This window comes from Cervus elaphus, chromosome 33 (genome assembly GCF_910594005.1).
Source record: "Cervus elaphus chromosome 33, mCerEla1.1, whole genome shotgun sequence".
Taxonomy (NCBI): domain Eukaryota; kingdom Metazoa; phylum Chordata; class Mammalia; order Artiodactyla; family Cervidae; genus Cervus; species Cervus elaphus.
The window spans coordinates 63,449,501-63,468,315 of NC_057847.1; the positions used below are offsets into that span (position 1 = coordinate 63,449,501).

The 18,815-nt window shown below is 38.2% G+C and overlaps 1 protein-coding gene across 5 annotated transcripts in view; it reads left to right on the top strand.

The window, feature by feature from the left end:
• The first annotated feature begins 7,116 nt into the window (after positions 1-7,116).
• The window catches only part of MAP3K19 (mitogen-activated protein kinase kinase kinase 19), a 38,871-nt gene continuing 27,172 nt past the window's right edge, over positions 7,117-18,815 (top strand). For 2 of the 5 annotated variants that reach the window (XM_043894475.1, XM_043894476.1), the window contains exons 1-3: positions 7,117-7,162; positions 9,355-9,470; positions 18,361-18,457. In XM_043894475.1, the coding sequence (XP_043750410.1) occupies positions 7,141-7,162; positions 9,355-9,470; positions 18,361-18,457 (235 nt within the window). In that variant the 5' untranslated portion in view covers positions 7,117-7,140. The remainder of the gene's footprint in view (positions 7,163-9,354; positions 9,471-18,360; positions 18,458-18,815) is intronic. The other 3 variants (XM_043894473.1, XM_043894474.1, XM_043894477.1) reach the window with 2 other exon arrangements.

Genomic DNA, 18,815 nt, shown 5'->3' on the forward strand with positions numbered 1-18,815 from the left:
TTAAAAAAAAATAGTGTCCCCAAACTTCCCGTATCTTGGAGATTTTTGTCTCTCAAATTTTAAAAAAGGCAAATGGCAGTTGTGTGTGCCTTCTAAGTCACTTCAGTCATGTCCAACTCTTTGCAACCCTATGGGCTGTAACCTGCTAGGACAGGCTCCCCTGTCCATGGGATTCTCCAGGCAAAAATACTGGAGTGGGTCGTCATGCCCTCCTCCAGGGGATCTTCCTGACCTAAGGATTGAACCTGGGGTCTCTTGTACCTCCTACATTGGCAGGCAGGTTCTTTACCACTAGAGCCACCATTTTTATGCCTATCTTACTCTCATTTCTTATATCGCGAATCAGAGCTGTGTCCAACTAAATAAGTTTTCTACCCAACTCAGAAGACATGATTGTAAGAATGCTGTGATTTTGCAGGTTGTTGGATTTCTTCTGGAAAAGGGAGCAGATATCACCCTGTGCAATTACAGCAATCAAACCGCAGTCCATGTGGCTAATTGTGATGTCCAAAGACAACTCTTGGCCATCAATGGAATCCAAGCTCCCCAAATGCAACTTCTGCAAAGCTCATGGCAAGGTGATCTTGAACAACTTCAACACTTGCTGGTCAGTTAATTCAGTGTTTGCTTCTGTCTTTGGGTGAGTGGGTGAGAGATGAAAAGGGAACAGACTACATATGACTCCTTTTACAGAAAAATAAGTTCTTTTCAAATGCAGTCCCAGAAAGTTTCAGGCAGAAAATATGAGAAAGAAACAGGATTAAATGGGACACTTGGGGTGGAAAACAAGATGATAAAAGAACACAGCAGCAGCCTATTTACACCTTCTTTCTAGCTGGATGGGAGAAGAGGTCAGGTAGCACCCCTGAGAAATGAAATCCTCCCAAAGATACCCCTGGAGAACCACTGTCAACTTGCTCAGAGGTGTTCCCTTGACATCACTGCCATTTGTACAATTGCTGTTTAGATCCCTTTGGACCATCTGCAGTTATTATCTTTATCCTGAAAAGGGAATCAGAGAGACTATACTTTGCATAATATTTAGCTGGGATGAAAGTGAAGAGAATACATTTTTCAAAATGCTGTCTTTTTAGGGTATTGATCTTCTTCTTATTTAGATTTTCTGCCCATAGAGACTCTTCTCCAAAGTAACTTTCGAAACCACATGCATAAGCAAGGACATTCATTATTGGCGAACAGGCTCTTGGCATTTACCTTCCGAGGTACTGTCAGATCACATGACCTTCCATCTGAAAGAAAATCAATTGCTGCTAGGAAACAGTTTCTTCTATTCCCTTATGGTAGAGACGCAAACATATAAAGAAAAAGTTAAAGATATTCTGGTCACCTAGAGTTCAGGGAAATGGACAACAAAATCCAAAGGACTCTAAATTCTTCTATTGTGCTAAATGATAGTCTAAAATTGCCATACATCATAAAGTGAGGCTTAGAAATGTTTTTGGAAGACTTTGAATTTCATTTTAATGGCATTTTTGACAATTGTTGTTGTAATTCAATGTCTTTTGTTCACAACCATATTTTTCACTTCTAAAGATAAGCCTCCAAGTTTTAAAAACATATATCTGTAACTGGATCCAGAGCTTAATCAACAGATGTTCAATTAATGTGCTATTGCAAAACTATTCTCTGCTCAAAACTTTTATGTTGGTTCTAACTAATAATAAACATTGATATAAGAGGTGGTTTCTTTTCAGAGATTGAAAAAAAAATACTAACTAATTAATTCCCACAGCACCCCTCTGAGGTAATATCATTATCTCTAGTCTGTCCCTGGAGAAACTGAGGTAAATGCTGACTTTATTGACGTGGCATAAAGTGAAATACAGATGGAAATTCGTGAGTTACTTTGACCTGTAAAATAAACAATTTGGATAATTTGGTCTTCTAGTAGTTTCTCAGCTCTGAATTTTCCAAATTAAATTTTACTAAAACAACGAATAGTATGTATATATCCACCTCCATTTGACTGTATAAATGCTGTTAAATAAATTACCTTATAATTGTAAACTATTCATTCACTCCACAGATGTTTTCTGAGCGTCTGTCAAACACTCTGCTCAGTCCTTTTCATTTTCTGTCTCCAATCATCAAAACAATCCTGTAAAGAAAATACTGTGCTTTCCACTTTACTGCTGAAGACCCTGAAGTTCAGTGAATAAGGTTGCCAGATTTTGCAAATAAAAACACAGGACACTCATTTAAATCTGAATTTCAAGTAAATACCAACTATTTGGTATTTAACTAGCTGTCCCTTATTTCATCAGGGTGATTTTTATCAACTTTTAACAGAATGTCCTTGATATAACCCTGTCAGGGAGGTTAAATAACCAATTTAAGGAGCTCAAATTCAAACACCAATCTGTCTGTCTCAGGCTTGGGTTCCTTCAGTTCATCAGCTCCTCTCAAGATATTGAGGAAGAGTATCTTGAAATTAAAATGAGAATTTGGCCAGGTGATGAAAATATAAAGATTAGTATTAGTGGACATGCAATAAAGACATAACAGAAATAAAGCTTCATGTTTTTAAAGGCATCTGAAGAGTTCCTGGATATAAATTTCCCAAACCAACATGGCTTGACTCCTCTGATGCTGGCTGTGAGAGATGTGGACCTGTTTGAAAGACTTGATATGTTAACGCTCTATAGACCTGCAGAGGTTCTCTCTGAGCTCCTCAGGCATCATGCGTGAGTATCAGGTGGTTAGCCAGCACCCATGGAAGGGCGTCTCTGCCATTGTTACTTACAAAGTCATTTGCAAACCTAGATATATAGATTGTTTATGTATATACGTATACTGTGGTGCTCACTCGCATCTGACTGTTTGTGATCCCATGGACTATAGCCCACAGGTTCCTCTCTCCATGGGATTTTCCAGGAAAAAATACTGGAGTGGATTGCCATTTCCTATCCAAGGGATCTTCCTGACCCAGGGATCAAACCCGTGTCTCTAGTATGTGGATTCTTTACCACTGTGCCACCTAGGAAGCCCCTTATATATGTATACATGTATATATATATAATGTATATTATAAAATACTGTATGTATACAAAGATAAATACAATGTGTATACATATATATATGAAATGCCCATGCATATTCATAAATGGGACTTCAAAGTTGCAAAGTGATGTACAGATGTTAGAGGTTGCTATCTATTATTTTTATGACATTGGTCTTTTATTTTATTTGTTTAAATACTTCCTCTTTGGTTGTTCCTGAGACTGTCAAATAATTCTTGAGTATGTAGCTCCTTACCCCCAAAATGTTATTATTTATTCTAGAAAGCATTGTCAATTATCAAAAAAAAAATTATAGTAGTGATTTCCAGTTATCTAAAAATTACATGTTGGGAATTCCCTGGCAGGCCAGTGGTTAAAACTCCAAGCTTCCAGTGCCAGGGGACAGGGTTCAATCACTGGTTGGGGAACTAAGATCCTGCATACCTCATGCTGTGGCCCAAAAAAATTACATGTCAACACGCTCTTTTAGGAGGAGGGAGGTAAATCATTTTTTTAGTTAGAGGGCTAATAAGCAGTCTTTCATGTCAGAAATGCAGTTTCCTAATGCTGTTGTTGGGGCTTCCCAAGTGGCACAGTGGTAAAGAATCCTCCTGCCAATGCAGGAGACATAAGAGACACGGGTTTGATCCCTGGGTCGGGGAGATCCCCTGGAGAAGAAATGGCAACACTCCAGTATTCTCACCTGGGAAATCTCATGGGCTGAGGAGCCTGGCGGGGTACAGTCCATGGGGTTGCAAAGAGCAGACTGAGTGATTGGGCGTGCATGCATGCAATGCTGCTTGTTACCTGTTTATCTCGTCATCGAAAAAGAAGAGATTGCCAAAGCTCTTCCTCGGTATTTCATATGCATTTTTTGTGGGGAATAAAAAAGGAAGTAGGAACTTCCAAGGCAAAAGTATAATCAAGAACATGATCTATTTTAAAAGAATCAGTTATTGTAATAGGACAAAGATGGAAGTCTGAAGCTACGTCAGACTTCCTGTGCATGCTCAGTCGTGACTGACTCTTTGTGATCCCATGGACTGTAGCCCATGGACTGTTGCCCATTTTTCAGGCAAGAATACTGGAGCAGGTTGCCATTTCCTCCTCCAGGGAATCTTCCTGACCCAGGGATTGAACCTGAGTCTCCGGCACTATAGGTGGATTCTTTGCTGCTGAGCCATCAAGGAAGTGACCTGAGACTTCAGTGTTAATAGCTGAGGAGATTGTTAACAATGGAGATTACTGGACATCAACCCAGAGATGGTGTTCAATAAGCCTGAAGTGGGGGCCAGAAGCATGAAATCAAAGAACACCACTCGGAGAAACACTGATCAAGGTAGATGAGCAAACTAGAGATATCAAGGGAACATTTCATGCAAAGATGGGCACGATGAAGGACAGAAATGGTATGGGCCTAACAGAAACAGAAGATATTAAGAAGAGGTGGCAAGAATACACAGAAGAACTATACGAAAAAGATCTTCATGATCCAGATAACCATGATGGTGTGATCACTCACCTAAAGCCAGACATCCTGGAATGCAACATCAAGTGGGCCTTAGGAAGCATCACTACGAATAAAGCTAGTGGAGGTGATAGAATTCCAGTTGAGCTATTTCAAATTGTAACAGATGATGCTGTGAAAGTGCTGCACTCAATATGCCAGCAAATTTGGAAGACTCAGCAGTGGCCACAGGACTGGAAAAGGTCGGTTTTCATTCCAATCCCAAAGAAAGGCAATGCCAAAGAATGCTCAAACTGCTGCACAATTGCACTCATCTCACACGCTAGTAAAGTAGTGCTCAAAATTCTCCAAGACAGGCTTCAACAGTACGTGAACTGTGAACTCCCAGAGTTCAAGCTGGATTTAGAAAAGGCAGACGAACCAGAAATCAAATTGCCAACATCCACTGGATCATTGGAAAAGCAAGAGAGTTCCAGAAAAACATTTATTTCTGCTTTATTGACTATGCCAAATCCTTTGACTGCGTGAATCACAACAAACTGTGGAAAATTCTTAAAGAGATGGGAATATCAGACCACCTGACCTGCCTCTTGAGAAACCTGTATGCAGGTCAGAAAGCAACAGTTAGAACTAGACATGGAACAACAACTGGGAAAGGAGTATGTCAAGGCTGCATATTGTCACCCTACTTATTTAACTTACATGCAGAGTACATCATGCAAAATGTCAGGCTGGATGAAGCACAAGCTGGAATCAAGATTGCAGGGAGAAATATCAATAACCTCAGATATGCAGATGACACCACCCTTATGGCAGAAAGTGAAGAAGAACTAAAGAGCCTCTTGATGAAAGTGAAAGAGGAGAGTGAAAAAGCTGGCTTAAAACGCAACATTCAGAAAACTAAGATCATGGCATCTGGTCCCATCACTTCATGGTAAATAGATGGGGAAGCAATAGAAACAGAGACAGACTTTATTTTTTCGGGCTCCAAAATCACTGAGGATGGTGACTGTAGCCATGAAATCAAAAGAAGAAAAGTTGGAAGAAAAGTTATGACCAACTTAGACAACATATTAAAAAGCAGAGACATTACTTTGCCAACAAAGGTCCATCTAGTCAAAGCTATAGTTTTTCCAGCAGTCATGTATGGATGTGAGAGTTGGACTATAAAGAAACCTGAGCACCAAAGAATTGATGTTTTTGAACTGCGGTATTCAAGAAGACTCTTGAGAGTTCCTTGGACAGCAAGGAGATCCGACCAGTCCATCTTAAAGGAAATCAGTCCTGAATATTCATTGGAAGGATTGATACTGAAGCTGAAGCTCCAGTACTTTGGCCACCTAATGCAAAGAACTGACTCATTGGAAAAGACCCTGATGCTGGGAGGGATTGGGGGCAGGAGGAGAAGGGGACGACAGAGGATGAGATGGTTGGATGGTATCACTGACTCGATGGACATGCTGCAGCCCATGGAGTTGCAAAGAGTTGAACATGACTAAGTGACTGAATTGAACTGAACTGAGCAAACTAAGGTCCCAGGGAGGTAAGTGACTTGTCTAAGGCCATGTATTAAGGTTAGTGGCAGTCCCTTGATTCTTGGACCTATGCTAATTCTTTTGAACCATGAGCATGGAGGGAGAAAAAGCCCTAAGAATGTTATTATAGATCATAAAACATTAACCTGGGACTTCTCTGGTGGTCCAGTGGTTAAGACTGTGCTTCCACTGCACGGGGTGTGGTTCAAGCCCTGGTCGGGGAACAGAGATCTCACATGCCACACAGCCAATAAAAACAGAATATGACTAGTGAAGCAAGTCTAGGCATTGTTTCCCTCACTGTAATCTGTGAACAAAGTTCCCATCATTTACCTTCTGGACCTCTTTGAGCTGATGTCTAATTCTAGGATCCATGGCAGCATAGACAGGAGATTTGCACTGATGCAAGGAACTCTAAGATCAGCCATGGGGCTTAACAATCACAGGACAAGAGGGATGAAAATATCACACAGAGAGGCTCTATGATAAGATCACTCCACTCAACCAAGAGTCTGTGAAATAAGTATGTCAGTTTAATTTCAAGGTGAAATGCTAGGCTATTCTACTAGCATTATTCTATTTTGAATAATGAAAGAGCTCGCTATTAGAGTTAGGAAAAAGAAATATCAAGAATAATCAGTTAGCTAAAGCACTGAGAAGAAAAAAATCAATGAAGCCAGCTATTTGGGATGATAAGACAACAGTTTATCAAGATGTTTTTATCTTTACTTGCTTTATGATTAAAGAATTATGAAACTTCTTGTCCAAAGTTGGAAAATTTCAGCAAATTATTAGAATGTTTTTAGACTAGAAGTGGCATAAAATATGTAACATATTCCTTTCAGTTAAATCTTGAAAATTTGTCTCTCTCTGTCTCTTATGCGTTTTGAATTCATTATTGCTATCCCCAAACTATATAAAATTATTTTATTTATTTGATGTCAATGTTTTACCTCTCATATTGCTTTTCTTTTTCAATAGATTTAACTCAGTAATCTTTGATGTTGATTCTATTCTTTCTAGAGATCCTAAACTCTGTGATTTTAGTGGAAAATCAGCAATACATTATGTGTCACAAATAGAGAGCTTCAGAAAACAGCAGTTATTGGACATTTTAATGAATTCTATGCCAAAACCAGGTAAATATTTTTATTTCACTTTTGAAATTCTCTAACTATAAAAGCCCTACTAAAAATAAAAAAAAAGCCCTATTAGAAAACTTTCATTTTTTACATGTATTTGATGGATCCTCTTTAAAAAGTCAAGCTAAATGTATATATATGTGTAACTGAATCACTCTGTTGTACAGTAGACGTTAACACTACATTGTAAATAGATACTTCAATTAAATAAATTTAAAAAAAGAAATCAAGTGAATAGCTATTTATAGACCAGGGACTTTGTACAAGACCCAAAGTTAGGTACTCTGAGACAAGCAAAGAAGGCTAAGACATGGTCCAAACTTTTGAAAGTGTTCAGCACAGTCAGGGACACACCACATCAGTCAGAGGAGAAAGAGGTTGTTATAAACTTGAAAGGGGAAGAAGGACTTGCTGTGGTTCTCTAATGCTGGATAAAATAGAAAGGAAGTGAAAAGATGTGATATAGACATGGAGAAAGCATCTGAGCAAGACAAAAAATAGCCATAGAAAAAAATGTGTAATGGAAAAAGTGCCACTGAGCCACGTGTGACTTTGTGAAAACTGCTTGACTTTATTGTCTGATTGGATTTTTGTTGGGAGCTTCTGGGCAGGGAACAAGGCTTTCCCCAGGAAAGTTTCATGGAAGAGGTAAGACTCAATCTGGTTCTAACAAAAAATCATGAGATTTGATTTTGTGGACAGAGGCATCATGTTGTAAGTGTGCATGGCTCATCCCAGGGGTGAACCGGAAACTAGAACCAATAGTTCATGTCAGGGAAAAGGAATACACAATGAAACTGAGTCCATCAAAGACTCCTTAAATGTCAGACTGAAGGACATAACTTTTTTTTTTCAATGAAATAGAGTCACTGACAAATTTTAAGACAGGGAATGATGAAAGCCATATTTTAGGAGAGGAAGAGACTCATGCCAAGCAAGCTCTATTAAGAAACTATAGAAGTACCCATGTGTGGTTGTAAGGATCAGGAAAAGAGACTTTGGACATGGCGTGTAGTGGGCCTGAGAGATGCTAGGTATGTGAGTTTAAGAGAATGTGAAAGAATTCACAGAATTTAGTGATGTAAAGTTGATGGAGGAGACATACAGACAAGGGTTGAGAGGCTTGAGTTAAACATGATTTCAAAGTTTCAGCCCTAGGAAGTGGGGAGGTACAAATACAATTAACAAAATAGTAGAACACTATGGCTTGGTGCAGATGTTGAAGGTAATGGGTTCTAAAACACTCATTTGATGAGAACTTGTGACCTTCAAAGTAGCAATTTTCTGTAGGCCAGGGTTTGTGGGAAAGGATTGGGTAAGATGGATCGATAGGTTTCTTTGCAAGTTCTCTACAAGGAGACTGTGAGGACCTGAGAGTAGGTGAGATCACTAAAGGATTGATGATGGTGAGAAAATTGCAGAGGCTGGGCAGAGAAGGTACACATGGACTGAGGCATAAGAAAGGAAGGAGGAGAATTAGGAGAGAATTGCAAGAAAGAAGGGGTGGGAAGCAGCATCAGATTGGAAAAGAGTTTACAAAGCAGATGTGATAAGAAAGTGAGGGTTTCAATGGTAGGATGGAAAAAGTAGAAAGGTTGCAAAGGTGAAGAAAGAAAATATGGTGAAGAAATGCAGGGTATGAGTAGAGATCACTCATTCAATTTTGTATCACTCATAAGATCAATGAAATAGGAAGAGATGCAAGAGGAAGAAGTTTTCATGCTAGAGCACATGCTTATCTGAAAAAGTCAAGATAACAGGAGAAGGATATGTAAGAGAACAGTGTCCCCCAGGAACTAACTGGGAATTTATTGTTTGGTGTTCAGAACTCTGTCAATTTAATGTGGCTTCAAGTGCTAGACAGGAATGGTGCTCCAGGCAGCTAAGCACTTTTGTCTTTGGCAACTATAGTGCAAATATAATTCCCAGCCCATTATTAGGGGTTACACTTAACAACATTGCCCCTTTTTAAAAAAACAAACAAAAATGCATTCATTCTGTGGACTCCTTTTGTCCTCACATCTTTTCCAGTGAAATTATGGCCCAAAGCTTCCTCAGGATCCCAGATCACTATTTCAAGAAAATCTTAAACAAAATGGAACTGATTTTTAGAACCTAGCGCTAGATGTTGCTGTGAAATTGCTGGAGATGTAGCTTATCAAAACACATTATTATGTTTCTTTTGGCAGAAAGATATGCTGAATCATTGCTTGACATTTGTCATGATACAAACTCTTCTCCAACTGATATGATGACAGTTACTAAAAATCAAAATATAATCTTGCAGAGCATCAGCAGCAGTGAGGTAAGATGCTCTAATCTTTAAATAGAAAAACTAACAGAAAAAGGGATAACCTACTGCATCTACATTTACTTCATTTATATCTACTTCATTTAAGTTGCTTGAATATTTATAACAAACATATATTACAATTATATATTTAAATGTGATTATAAGGAAATTTAAAGCACAATTAATCATAGCGCTTCATGAGTTTAATCTCAAGGCAGTAATTAGCTAGTCAATTCTGAGTCTCATACATTATGTGTGTATGTGTATACCACAGAATATTGTTGCAGCTGAATCCATGCTAAATAATAAAATGTAGCTTGTATTTATGCATGTTAATGTGAAAGAAGAGAAAATCATTATTCTGTTCATGTCGAATCCATCTCAGGATACCATAAAGGAGGTGCTTCCTCTTGGTTCTTGTCATTACCCCCTGCCCATGATGAATAACTTCACAAAGTATAGTAATAGTACTGGTAACAAATGTTACGACCCATAGAAAATGAAGAAATGATTTCTTAAATGTATAATAAACTGTTAACAGTGGTTACCTAAAAGGACCGAAATGGAGAAGAACTTTGCACTGTATACTCATTTGTGTTTTTTGAATTTTCATAAAATTTAATATAGTCCAAACAGTTAAAAATATTACTACTCTATAGGAATTCCCCGACTCTCTGGTGGTTAGGACTCAGTGTTTCCATGGCAGGGGTGGGAGTGGGAGCAAAGGTGGGGGCCCTGGGTTCAATCCCTGGTTGGGAAACTAAGATCCCACATGCTGCACAATGGTGACAATTTTTTAAAAATTACTACTCTATGTTTTATTGGTAAAAAGAATATGACCACAAATGTGTTTATTTTTACAAGTTAATGAGGTATGGACTATAATAGGCAGAAACAATATGAAGAGTTTTAGAGATAGTATAATAAGATCTTTTTGTACCTTTCTCTTTCCAAAAATAATTCTAAAACAAGAAAACAAAAACCAAAAATTTAAGTAAAAAAGTAGCCTGAAATAACTATGGATTCATAAGAACTTGTAAAAATAGTACAGAGAGTTCCTGTATAACCTTCACCAGCTTTCCTCAATGGGAATTATAACTGTAGCTGAATGTCTAAACTAGAAAATTGACATTAACCCAACAACCCAATGAGCTAGACCACAGACCTTCCTTGGATTTCACTAGTTTTTACGTGCATTTCTTTTTCTTTCTTCTGTTTGTGTGTGCCTGTGTGCATTGTTCTATGACATTTTATCCCCTGAATCTTCAGTGGAGATACAAAACTGTTCTGTTACCACAAAGGAACCCCCTTACTACATTCTGAATTGCCATGGTCTCTCTGCTGACTCCAGGCAACCACTGATCTGTTCTTCATCCCTATTATTTTATCACTTCAAGAATGTCATATAAATGGCATTATCATACAAGCAAACTTTTAAGATTGGCTTTTTCTACTGAGCATAACACTCCTGAGATAGATCCAAGTTGTTCTATGTATCAATAGTTTCTTTATGTTGCTAAGTAGTATTCTATTACAATTTTATTTTGTCCCACAGTTTATTTAGCTGTTCATCTGTTGAAAGACATTTGGGTTATTTCCAGTTTGGGGCTATTACATATAAAGCTACCATGAACATCCATGTACAAATTTTTGTGTGCATTTATGTTTTTATTTCTCTAGGATATATGCCCAGGAATCCAATTAGTGGGTCATTTGATAAGTGTATGTTTAGTTTTTTTTTAAAGCTGCCCAACAATTTTCCAGAGCGGCTCTAACCATTTTGTATTCCCACCAGTAGTAAATGAGAGATCCAATGTCTCTGTACCCTTGGCGGCATTTGGTACTATCAGTATTTTTTATTTTAACCATTTAAAAAATTTTTTACCAAAATAGGTATATGATGATAGCTCATTGTGGTTTTAATTTGCATTTCCCTAATGAACAATGTTAAACCTTTTTAAAAAATGTGTTTGCCATCAGCTATAATTATTCAAATATTTTGTCCATTTTCTGATTGAATTCTTTGTCTTCTTATTGTTGGGTTTAGAGAATTCTTTATATATTCTGGATGTGTAACTCACAAATATTTTCTGCTAGACAATGAGAAAAATTGGGTTTGCCTTTTTCACCTTTTTAACAGCTCTTTTACCAAACAAAAGTTTTTATTTTTGATGAAAATCAATTTATCCTTTTTTTTCCTTTGTGGGTCTTGATTTTTATATTATGTCTAAGAATACTTTCACTTGACCTAGGTCCTGGTTACAGGAGTGTGTTCAGTTTATAAAAATTCATGAATCTATTTAGTTTTGATATGTGCACATTCCTGAATGTATGCTATTCTTAAAAGTAAATATACACAATGGGATGAATGCATTTGAATCAGTTCTAATGAGGTAGATGGAGCTATAACCTATTATACAGAGTGAAGTAAGTCAGAAAGAGGAAGATAAATATCGTGTGCTAATGCATATATATGGAATCTAGAAAGAGGGTACCAAAGAATTTATTTGCAGGGCAGCAATGGAGAAACAGACATTGAGACCAGACTTATGGACATGGGGAGAGGGGAGGAGAGGGTGAGATGTATGGAGAGAGTAACGTGGAAACTTAAATTACCATATGTGAAGTAGATAGCCAATGGGAATTTGCTGTATGTCTCAGGAAACTCAAACAGGGGCTCTGGATCAACCTAGAGGGGTGGGATGGGGAGGGAGATGGGAGGAAGGTTCGAGAGGAGGGGATATATGTATACCTATGGCTGATTCATGTTGAAGGTTGACAGAAAACAACAAAATTCTGTAAAGCAATTATCCTTCAATTAAAAAATAAAATTTAAAAAAAGTAAATTAAAGGGCGGGAGTAAATGCCTTCAAATATCTGAGCAAAGAATATGGTTTTCAATCTAGGATTTTATATTCAGAAAACTATAAATCAAATATTAGAGTTAATAAAGACATTTTCAGACATGCAAATGAGCAAAGGTTTTACATTTCACACGCCTTTTAAGGAAGCTACCACGTACTCTATTAAAATACGAGGATAAGATAAAAATAGAAGGGAAAATTGGATCTGTGATTCAGGGGATGTGGGACCCAACACAAGAGAGGAGGATATTCTTGGTATAAAGCAGAAAGCAAGTGCCAGGGCTTCAACCCATGTATGAAGTCTAGAGAACAAAGAGCTCCAATTGCTGGGGAAAGGGAGAGGTGAGGAAGAACAGGATAATGGGGATTTCCAAGAAGAAGGTGGAACTGGTACATTATCTGATATATTTAACCATGTGGAGAGACCACTGGAGGTTGGGAAGATTTAAGATTTTTAAAAATGTAAGAAAATGAATTAAATATTAAATAAAATTGTGAATGAAATAAAAACAGGGATTTAGGGTTTATGTACAAAAAAAGTCATGCAAGAAAGAAAGTATAATCATACTACATTTCTATTGCATGCCTATAGTGCAATACATACAGTATACTACAATACTCAAATAATCATAATTTAAACTTCACCTATTGATTTTATAAGAAAAAGAGGGTGAATTTATTGGAAGGATGGGGACAGGATATAAGAATATTCAATTGTCAACTGCAATAATAAGGCAGAAGGTAATGTATCACTTTATCTTTTGGGGACAGGAGGTGGGGATTGTTTACCTTTTTTGCTGTTATCACCAGTAAAAAGATCCCAACCTACTCCCCTAAGAGGCTTGCTTGTTTTCGAAGTCACGAGTGAGCCAATACGTCAACAAGGAGAGAGGCGACTCTCCTTTCCCCATTTCTTGCCCAGCCTAACATTTCATCTCCTTCCTCTGGCCAAGTTATTAATAGTAGACGAATAGAGCAGATGGGGCTTCCCAGGTGGCACTAGTGGTAAATAATCAGTCTGCCAATGCAGGAGACATAAGAGACATGGGTTTGACTCCTGGGTCAAGGAGATCCCCTGGAGGAGGGCACGGCAACCCACCCCAGTATTCTTGCCTGGAGAATCCCATGGATGGAGGAGCCTGGCGGGCTACAGTCCATGGGGTCACAAAGAGTTAGAAACAGCTGAAGGACTTAGCATACATAGATGGCCATTATCACACCATTTAAGAGTACTTACCTACTTCCGGCCCGTTTGCTAACTGTAAAGTCCACGTGTCCCACTCGCTCCCCTGTTCTCAGGACACACAGCTCCCATCAGGCTCCACAGGGAAGGCCCAACAGCACCCAAGACTCTCACCCAGGAATCGCCACCAAGAGAAGTGACTATGGTTAACTACTTTGCCAAGTAGCCTCTGTTCTTCTCAACTTGCAGGGAGGAGAAACAGTAACTACCCCAGTGATAGAACCTAGCTGATCTGACAGTCAAAGCTTTGGGACTTCCCTGAAGCTCCAGTGGTTAAGATCTGCCTTGCAATGCAGGCAACACAGGAGATCAGGGTTTGATTCCTGGGTCAGACATGGGTTTGTTCCCCTGGAGGAGGGCAGGTCAACCCACTCCACTATTCTTGCCCGGAGAATACCGTGGACAGAGGAGCCTGGCGGGCTTCAGTCCATAGGGTCACAAAGAGTCAGACATGACTAAAGTGACTTAACGCAGCACAGCACAGCACATAGAGCAGATCATAGGATCAGGATGAAAATGTCGGTCTCGGCCTTAAACCCTCATAGCTTCAAGTCCAGTGTACCTTACTTTTTCCTTTTTCTAATCCCACACAAACCTTGGCTCATAGACTAACCCCACCCGGACCACGGTACCCATTCTCTGACTTCATCCTCCTGAGTCTGTCCCCAAATTGGCTGCTCCAGAGATTTGCCAGATGAATGAGCTAAGGAATAGGTAAGATATCACTTTAGTAACTCAAGATACAGCAGGAGGGGACTTCCCTGGTGGTCCAGTGGTTAAGAATCTGCCTTCCAGTGCAATGGGCCTGGATTTGATCCCTGATCAGGGAGGTGGATCTCATATGCTCACCGCAGCCAAATAAATAAAAATAAAATAAATTTAAAAAGAAAGAAATTGATAAAAGAAAACACACTTCCTTTTCATTTTTTTTTGTGGTATAGTTAGGAAACTTGCTTTTTTAAAAAAAAAAAAGACTAAAAATCCCTTTATATTTAGTTCATTTTTTACGCAGTTCTAAGATATTTTTTGAACTTTCACTCTATATTTTTCTTATTACGGTTGAAATAACTTTGAACTCATTTTTGAGGGAGAGATAGACTCTCACTATTGAATTTGTTTCTTTCTAGTGCTTTCTCTAAGGTTTAAATACTAATAATAAAAAACCCAAGGTCTTTCTTCACTTTTTTTGTTTGAATGAAAGCTTGCTTTATTTTTGGGTGATCTGCAATAGGTTTTTATAGCTTACAAATAAGCAGCTGCTTTGCTTGTAGGATTGCTCCTGAGAGGCTCTTCACGGCCTCTGCCAATCTTTTTTTCATCTAAGAAGAATCTTCTTTCCAAATTTAATTACGTATGATTTCTATGCCTCTTTTCTGTATGGTTGGCATTCTGTTGTTTGCAGATCAGAGTGCTATGCTGTCTAGTCTGCTGTCACCTCTTGCATTAGTGTGAATGGTTGATGGACTCCATTTATTTGGGATGTGCTATTCTAACATTTCTCTCCTTCACTCACGACTGCATTATTTCAATTTTCCTCCTTCACCCAGTGAAAGTGAAAGTCGCTCAGTCGTGTCCGACTCTTTGCGACCCCACGGAGTATACAGTCCATGGAATTCTCTAGGCCAGGATACAGGAGTGAGTAGCCTTTCCCTTCTCCAGGGGATCTTCCCAACCTAGGGATCGAACCCAGGTCTCCCACATTGCAGGTGGATTTTTCAGCTGAGCCACGAGGAAAGCCCATTAAAGTCATTCATATTTAAGATTCTAAAAGAAACAGAAAATTCTGAGCTGTGGCTGTTTTTGTCTTCATTTTCATGTTAATCTTCAAAGTAGGTATTATTCCCCACATCCTTTTTGTTTGTGATGCTTATGGTTTTTCAGTTTTTTTTTTACGGAAGAAGTTTATTGTCAGGAGTTTGTAGGGATCACACATCTTTTATTTTTTCCTGTGCAAAAATTATAAATTATGTTTGAGTATTCTTTCTCTTAATTTTCTCACTATTATTAATTTTCCTTCTGGTTCTTGTTGAGACTCTCTGTTTCAAATTTTTCACAGTAGCAAGAAAGCAGAGTGATTATGAATTCTGTAACCAGACTTCAGAGTCTGGGTGTGAATCCTGGCTCTACCATAGGCTTGCTAGGTGACCTTGGGTAAGTTACTTAACTCCTCTGAAGCTCCTGTATAAATGGAATAATAGTTCCTACCTTTAGAGTTTTTGTGAGGATTAAGTTAGCTAATATGTGGAAGGTTCAACAGTGTCTGGCACTGTATGGATAAATGCTAGTCATTGTTACGGGTTTTGCAGGTAGTTTGCCCATACTCCGCATCGTCCAACTTTTCCTAAAGGACCAACTAATGAATGAACTGAGCAGTTGAGACCAACTGCAAATTATTAATCAACACAGAAACTTGAAATGAGAACCAGTTATACATTTAACACTAAAAATTAGTGTTAATTAGTTTTATTCAGCACAAAAATTTCATTGAAACACTCTAATTATATGAAATGGAAGAAATATATTCTGAAGTCTCATAGAGTGTTCCAGACATGATATGAATAAAAATTATATATACTAAGAAGGAAACCTCAGTGGTCACTAAACATCTGAAATTATCTCCAACATTTCTGCTAACAAAAGCACGCACATTCAAACAATCAGATCACATATCACATTACTAAAAATGAAAATTGATAATTGATAAGGGAGAAGGTAGTGAAACAGACTTATGCACTGCTAGTGGAGAGTAAGTAGTAAGTGTAAATTTACTTTTAAAGCAACGTATGTAAAAAAATTCTTATATTCTTCAGATCAATAATTCCTTATAATTCCATATCTAAGAGTCTACTCTAAAGAGATAATACAAAATTGGCATATTACTTGTAAAGATGTTCACAGCTCCATGTGTGATAATGAAGAATTAAAAACTGCCTACTATGCATGATGGGGTTTATATCATAACACTTATGGGACTTACTAAACATCCTTATGACCCTCTGATAAAATTCCGTCAAAATGATATTTACTTAGTAAATTGCTATGTAATTTATACTTGTCATAAGTAAAAAAGCCAGATATGAAATGACATGATACAACTCCATTATTAAACACTTAGGAAAAAGAAAGAAAATATCCTCTGTGTGAACAGAGTTTGCTTTTTATTTGTAGGATTATAGGTGATTTCTTCTCCTGCTCTTTAAAGAACTGCTGTTCTGGTATTTCCATGCATTTTATAAAATAGTAATTCCCTACTGCTCATGCTTTGTAGTTGGATGGGAGGGAGAAGAAATTTGCCAGAGAGTGGTAGAGTTTTTGAAATGCGAAGAATAAGCAGTGAAATTGACAACAGTCTAAGATCAGGGCAAACCTGTCCAGGTGTCCCATCTGCCATTGACAACCAGGATGGTCTGAGGTAGGACCCCGAACCCATGCTGGGAGGTAGAGAATGCTTTACAAAGCATGTATTGATGTATAAAGTAAAATATGATAACTAAGCTATTATAATTGAACACCTTCCCCCAAGGGGAAGGGACAGTTAGGGAGTTTGGGATGCTCATGTACACACTACTATATTTAAAATGAATAACCAACAAGGATGTATTGTATAGCACATGAAACTCTGCTCAATGTCATATGCCAGCCTGGATGGGAGAGTGGCTTGAGGGAGAATGGATACATGTATATGTGTGGCTGAATCCCTTCCCTCTTCACCTGAAACTAGCACAACATTGTTAATTGGTTTTACCCCAATACAAAATAAAAAGTTAAAAAAAAATTGAACACCTGAAATATTTTAATGGTAGTGATGAGTCAAATGAACAAAGTGAAAAGATTCCCACACTCTCTTGGGAATTAGTGAATGAAATATCAGAGGCTTTATGATAGTCTGCTCGCTTGTCCGACAAGCATCTGCATTTAGAGCAAAGACTTTTTATCCAATAGTCTGCTTAAATAGATCGTTCATCTGTATCACAGAAGCCAGAATGCTAATTATAACATCCAGGTAGGATGGGATATTATAACTACTACTTGCATCTATCACTGTTGTAGCCGCTAAAAAGGGCAAAATCACCAGCAACAACTTCTAATGGAGGAACCTATCAACAACAATGCATTCTCATAGAAAACATTTCTTCTTTAGAGAGTCAGGAATACTTTTCATAAGTCAAGCTGATTGGTTTTTTTAAGTTAAGCTATTTTTCAACCATGTTTTTCAGCAGTTTGATCATTTTCTAGATCGTAAAAGGGAAGTTTGAGAAGTTGCATAACATGATTAGATCAGAAGGCTGTCATAGTGAAAACTTTAATCAGCTTTGCTGCCTCCTTTCAGTCTAAGGTTATATCTGCAGCTTCCATGTGGGGCAAGGATTTCCACCCTCACCATCTGTAAATGATGCCCCAGGGAGGCATTATGGAAAAGACCATGTTCCTTTGGGGTTGTTCACTGGCTGTGGCCAAAGGATTCTTTCCAGTTACCCACTCGGATGGAATTGGTGGCAGCTTAACAGCCTGAACACAGACGTGATAAAGTATAAAATATTGAATTTCTCTCTGTGTCTATGCAATTTCAGCTTTGATCTTCATCTTTGATTATGCAATTAATCACATCCACATTTGTCTAAGCCTGGTGCTCTGGAGACAAATACTTTCCCATTATTTTAGTCCTGAATACTTTATCCGATTTAAAAGGAATCAGCAGTGTGAAACTTTAGCCTAGGAAAAAAAAAAATCAATATTCACCCTGTCAACCAAGTACTACACTGAACAACTGAGTTTCTATTTTATGATATTTCAGGAGTCTGACCAAGATGATGACTGCTCTCATTCCATATTGATTAGTGAAGAAGGAGATCCAAGTGGTGATGGACAAGACTGGCAACCCAGGACAGAAGGTATCCATCTTCTGTCCTTGATGTGTTTACAAAGACAATATTGATTATTTGGATTTCCCCCCTAATTTCAGTCATGTGCAGTGCAGAGGTTTGAAATCTCAGACAAGCATAGAGGGAAAGAGATCCTATCCTTTGGTCCATATTTGAATCAGTGAGTCTTGGCGAGCTATCCAGTCTCTCCTTTGTTCTACCCTACTCCAGCTCAATCTGCTGTTCTCATCTCCTTTCTTTTTTGTCTGGTAGCATCTTTTCCCTCACTTCTTTTCTCTCAGAATCTTCCAGCAGCTACAGTGATCTGTTCTCTGCCGTGCACGTGTGCATGCTAAGTCACTTTAGTTGTGTCCGACTCTTGGCGACG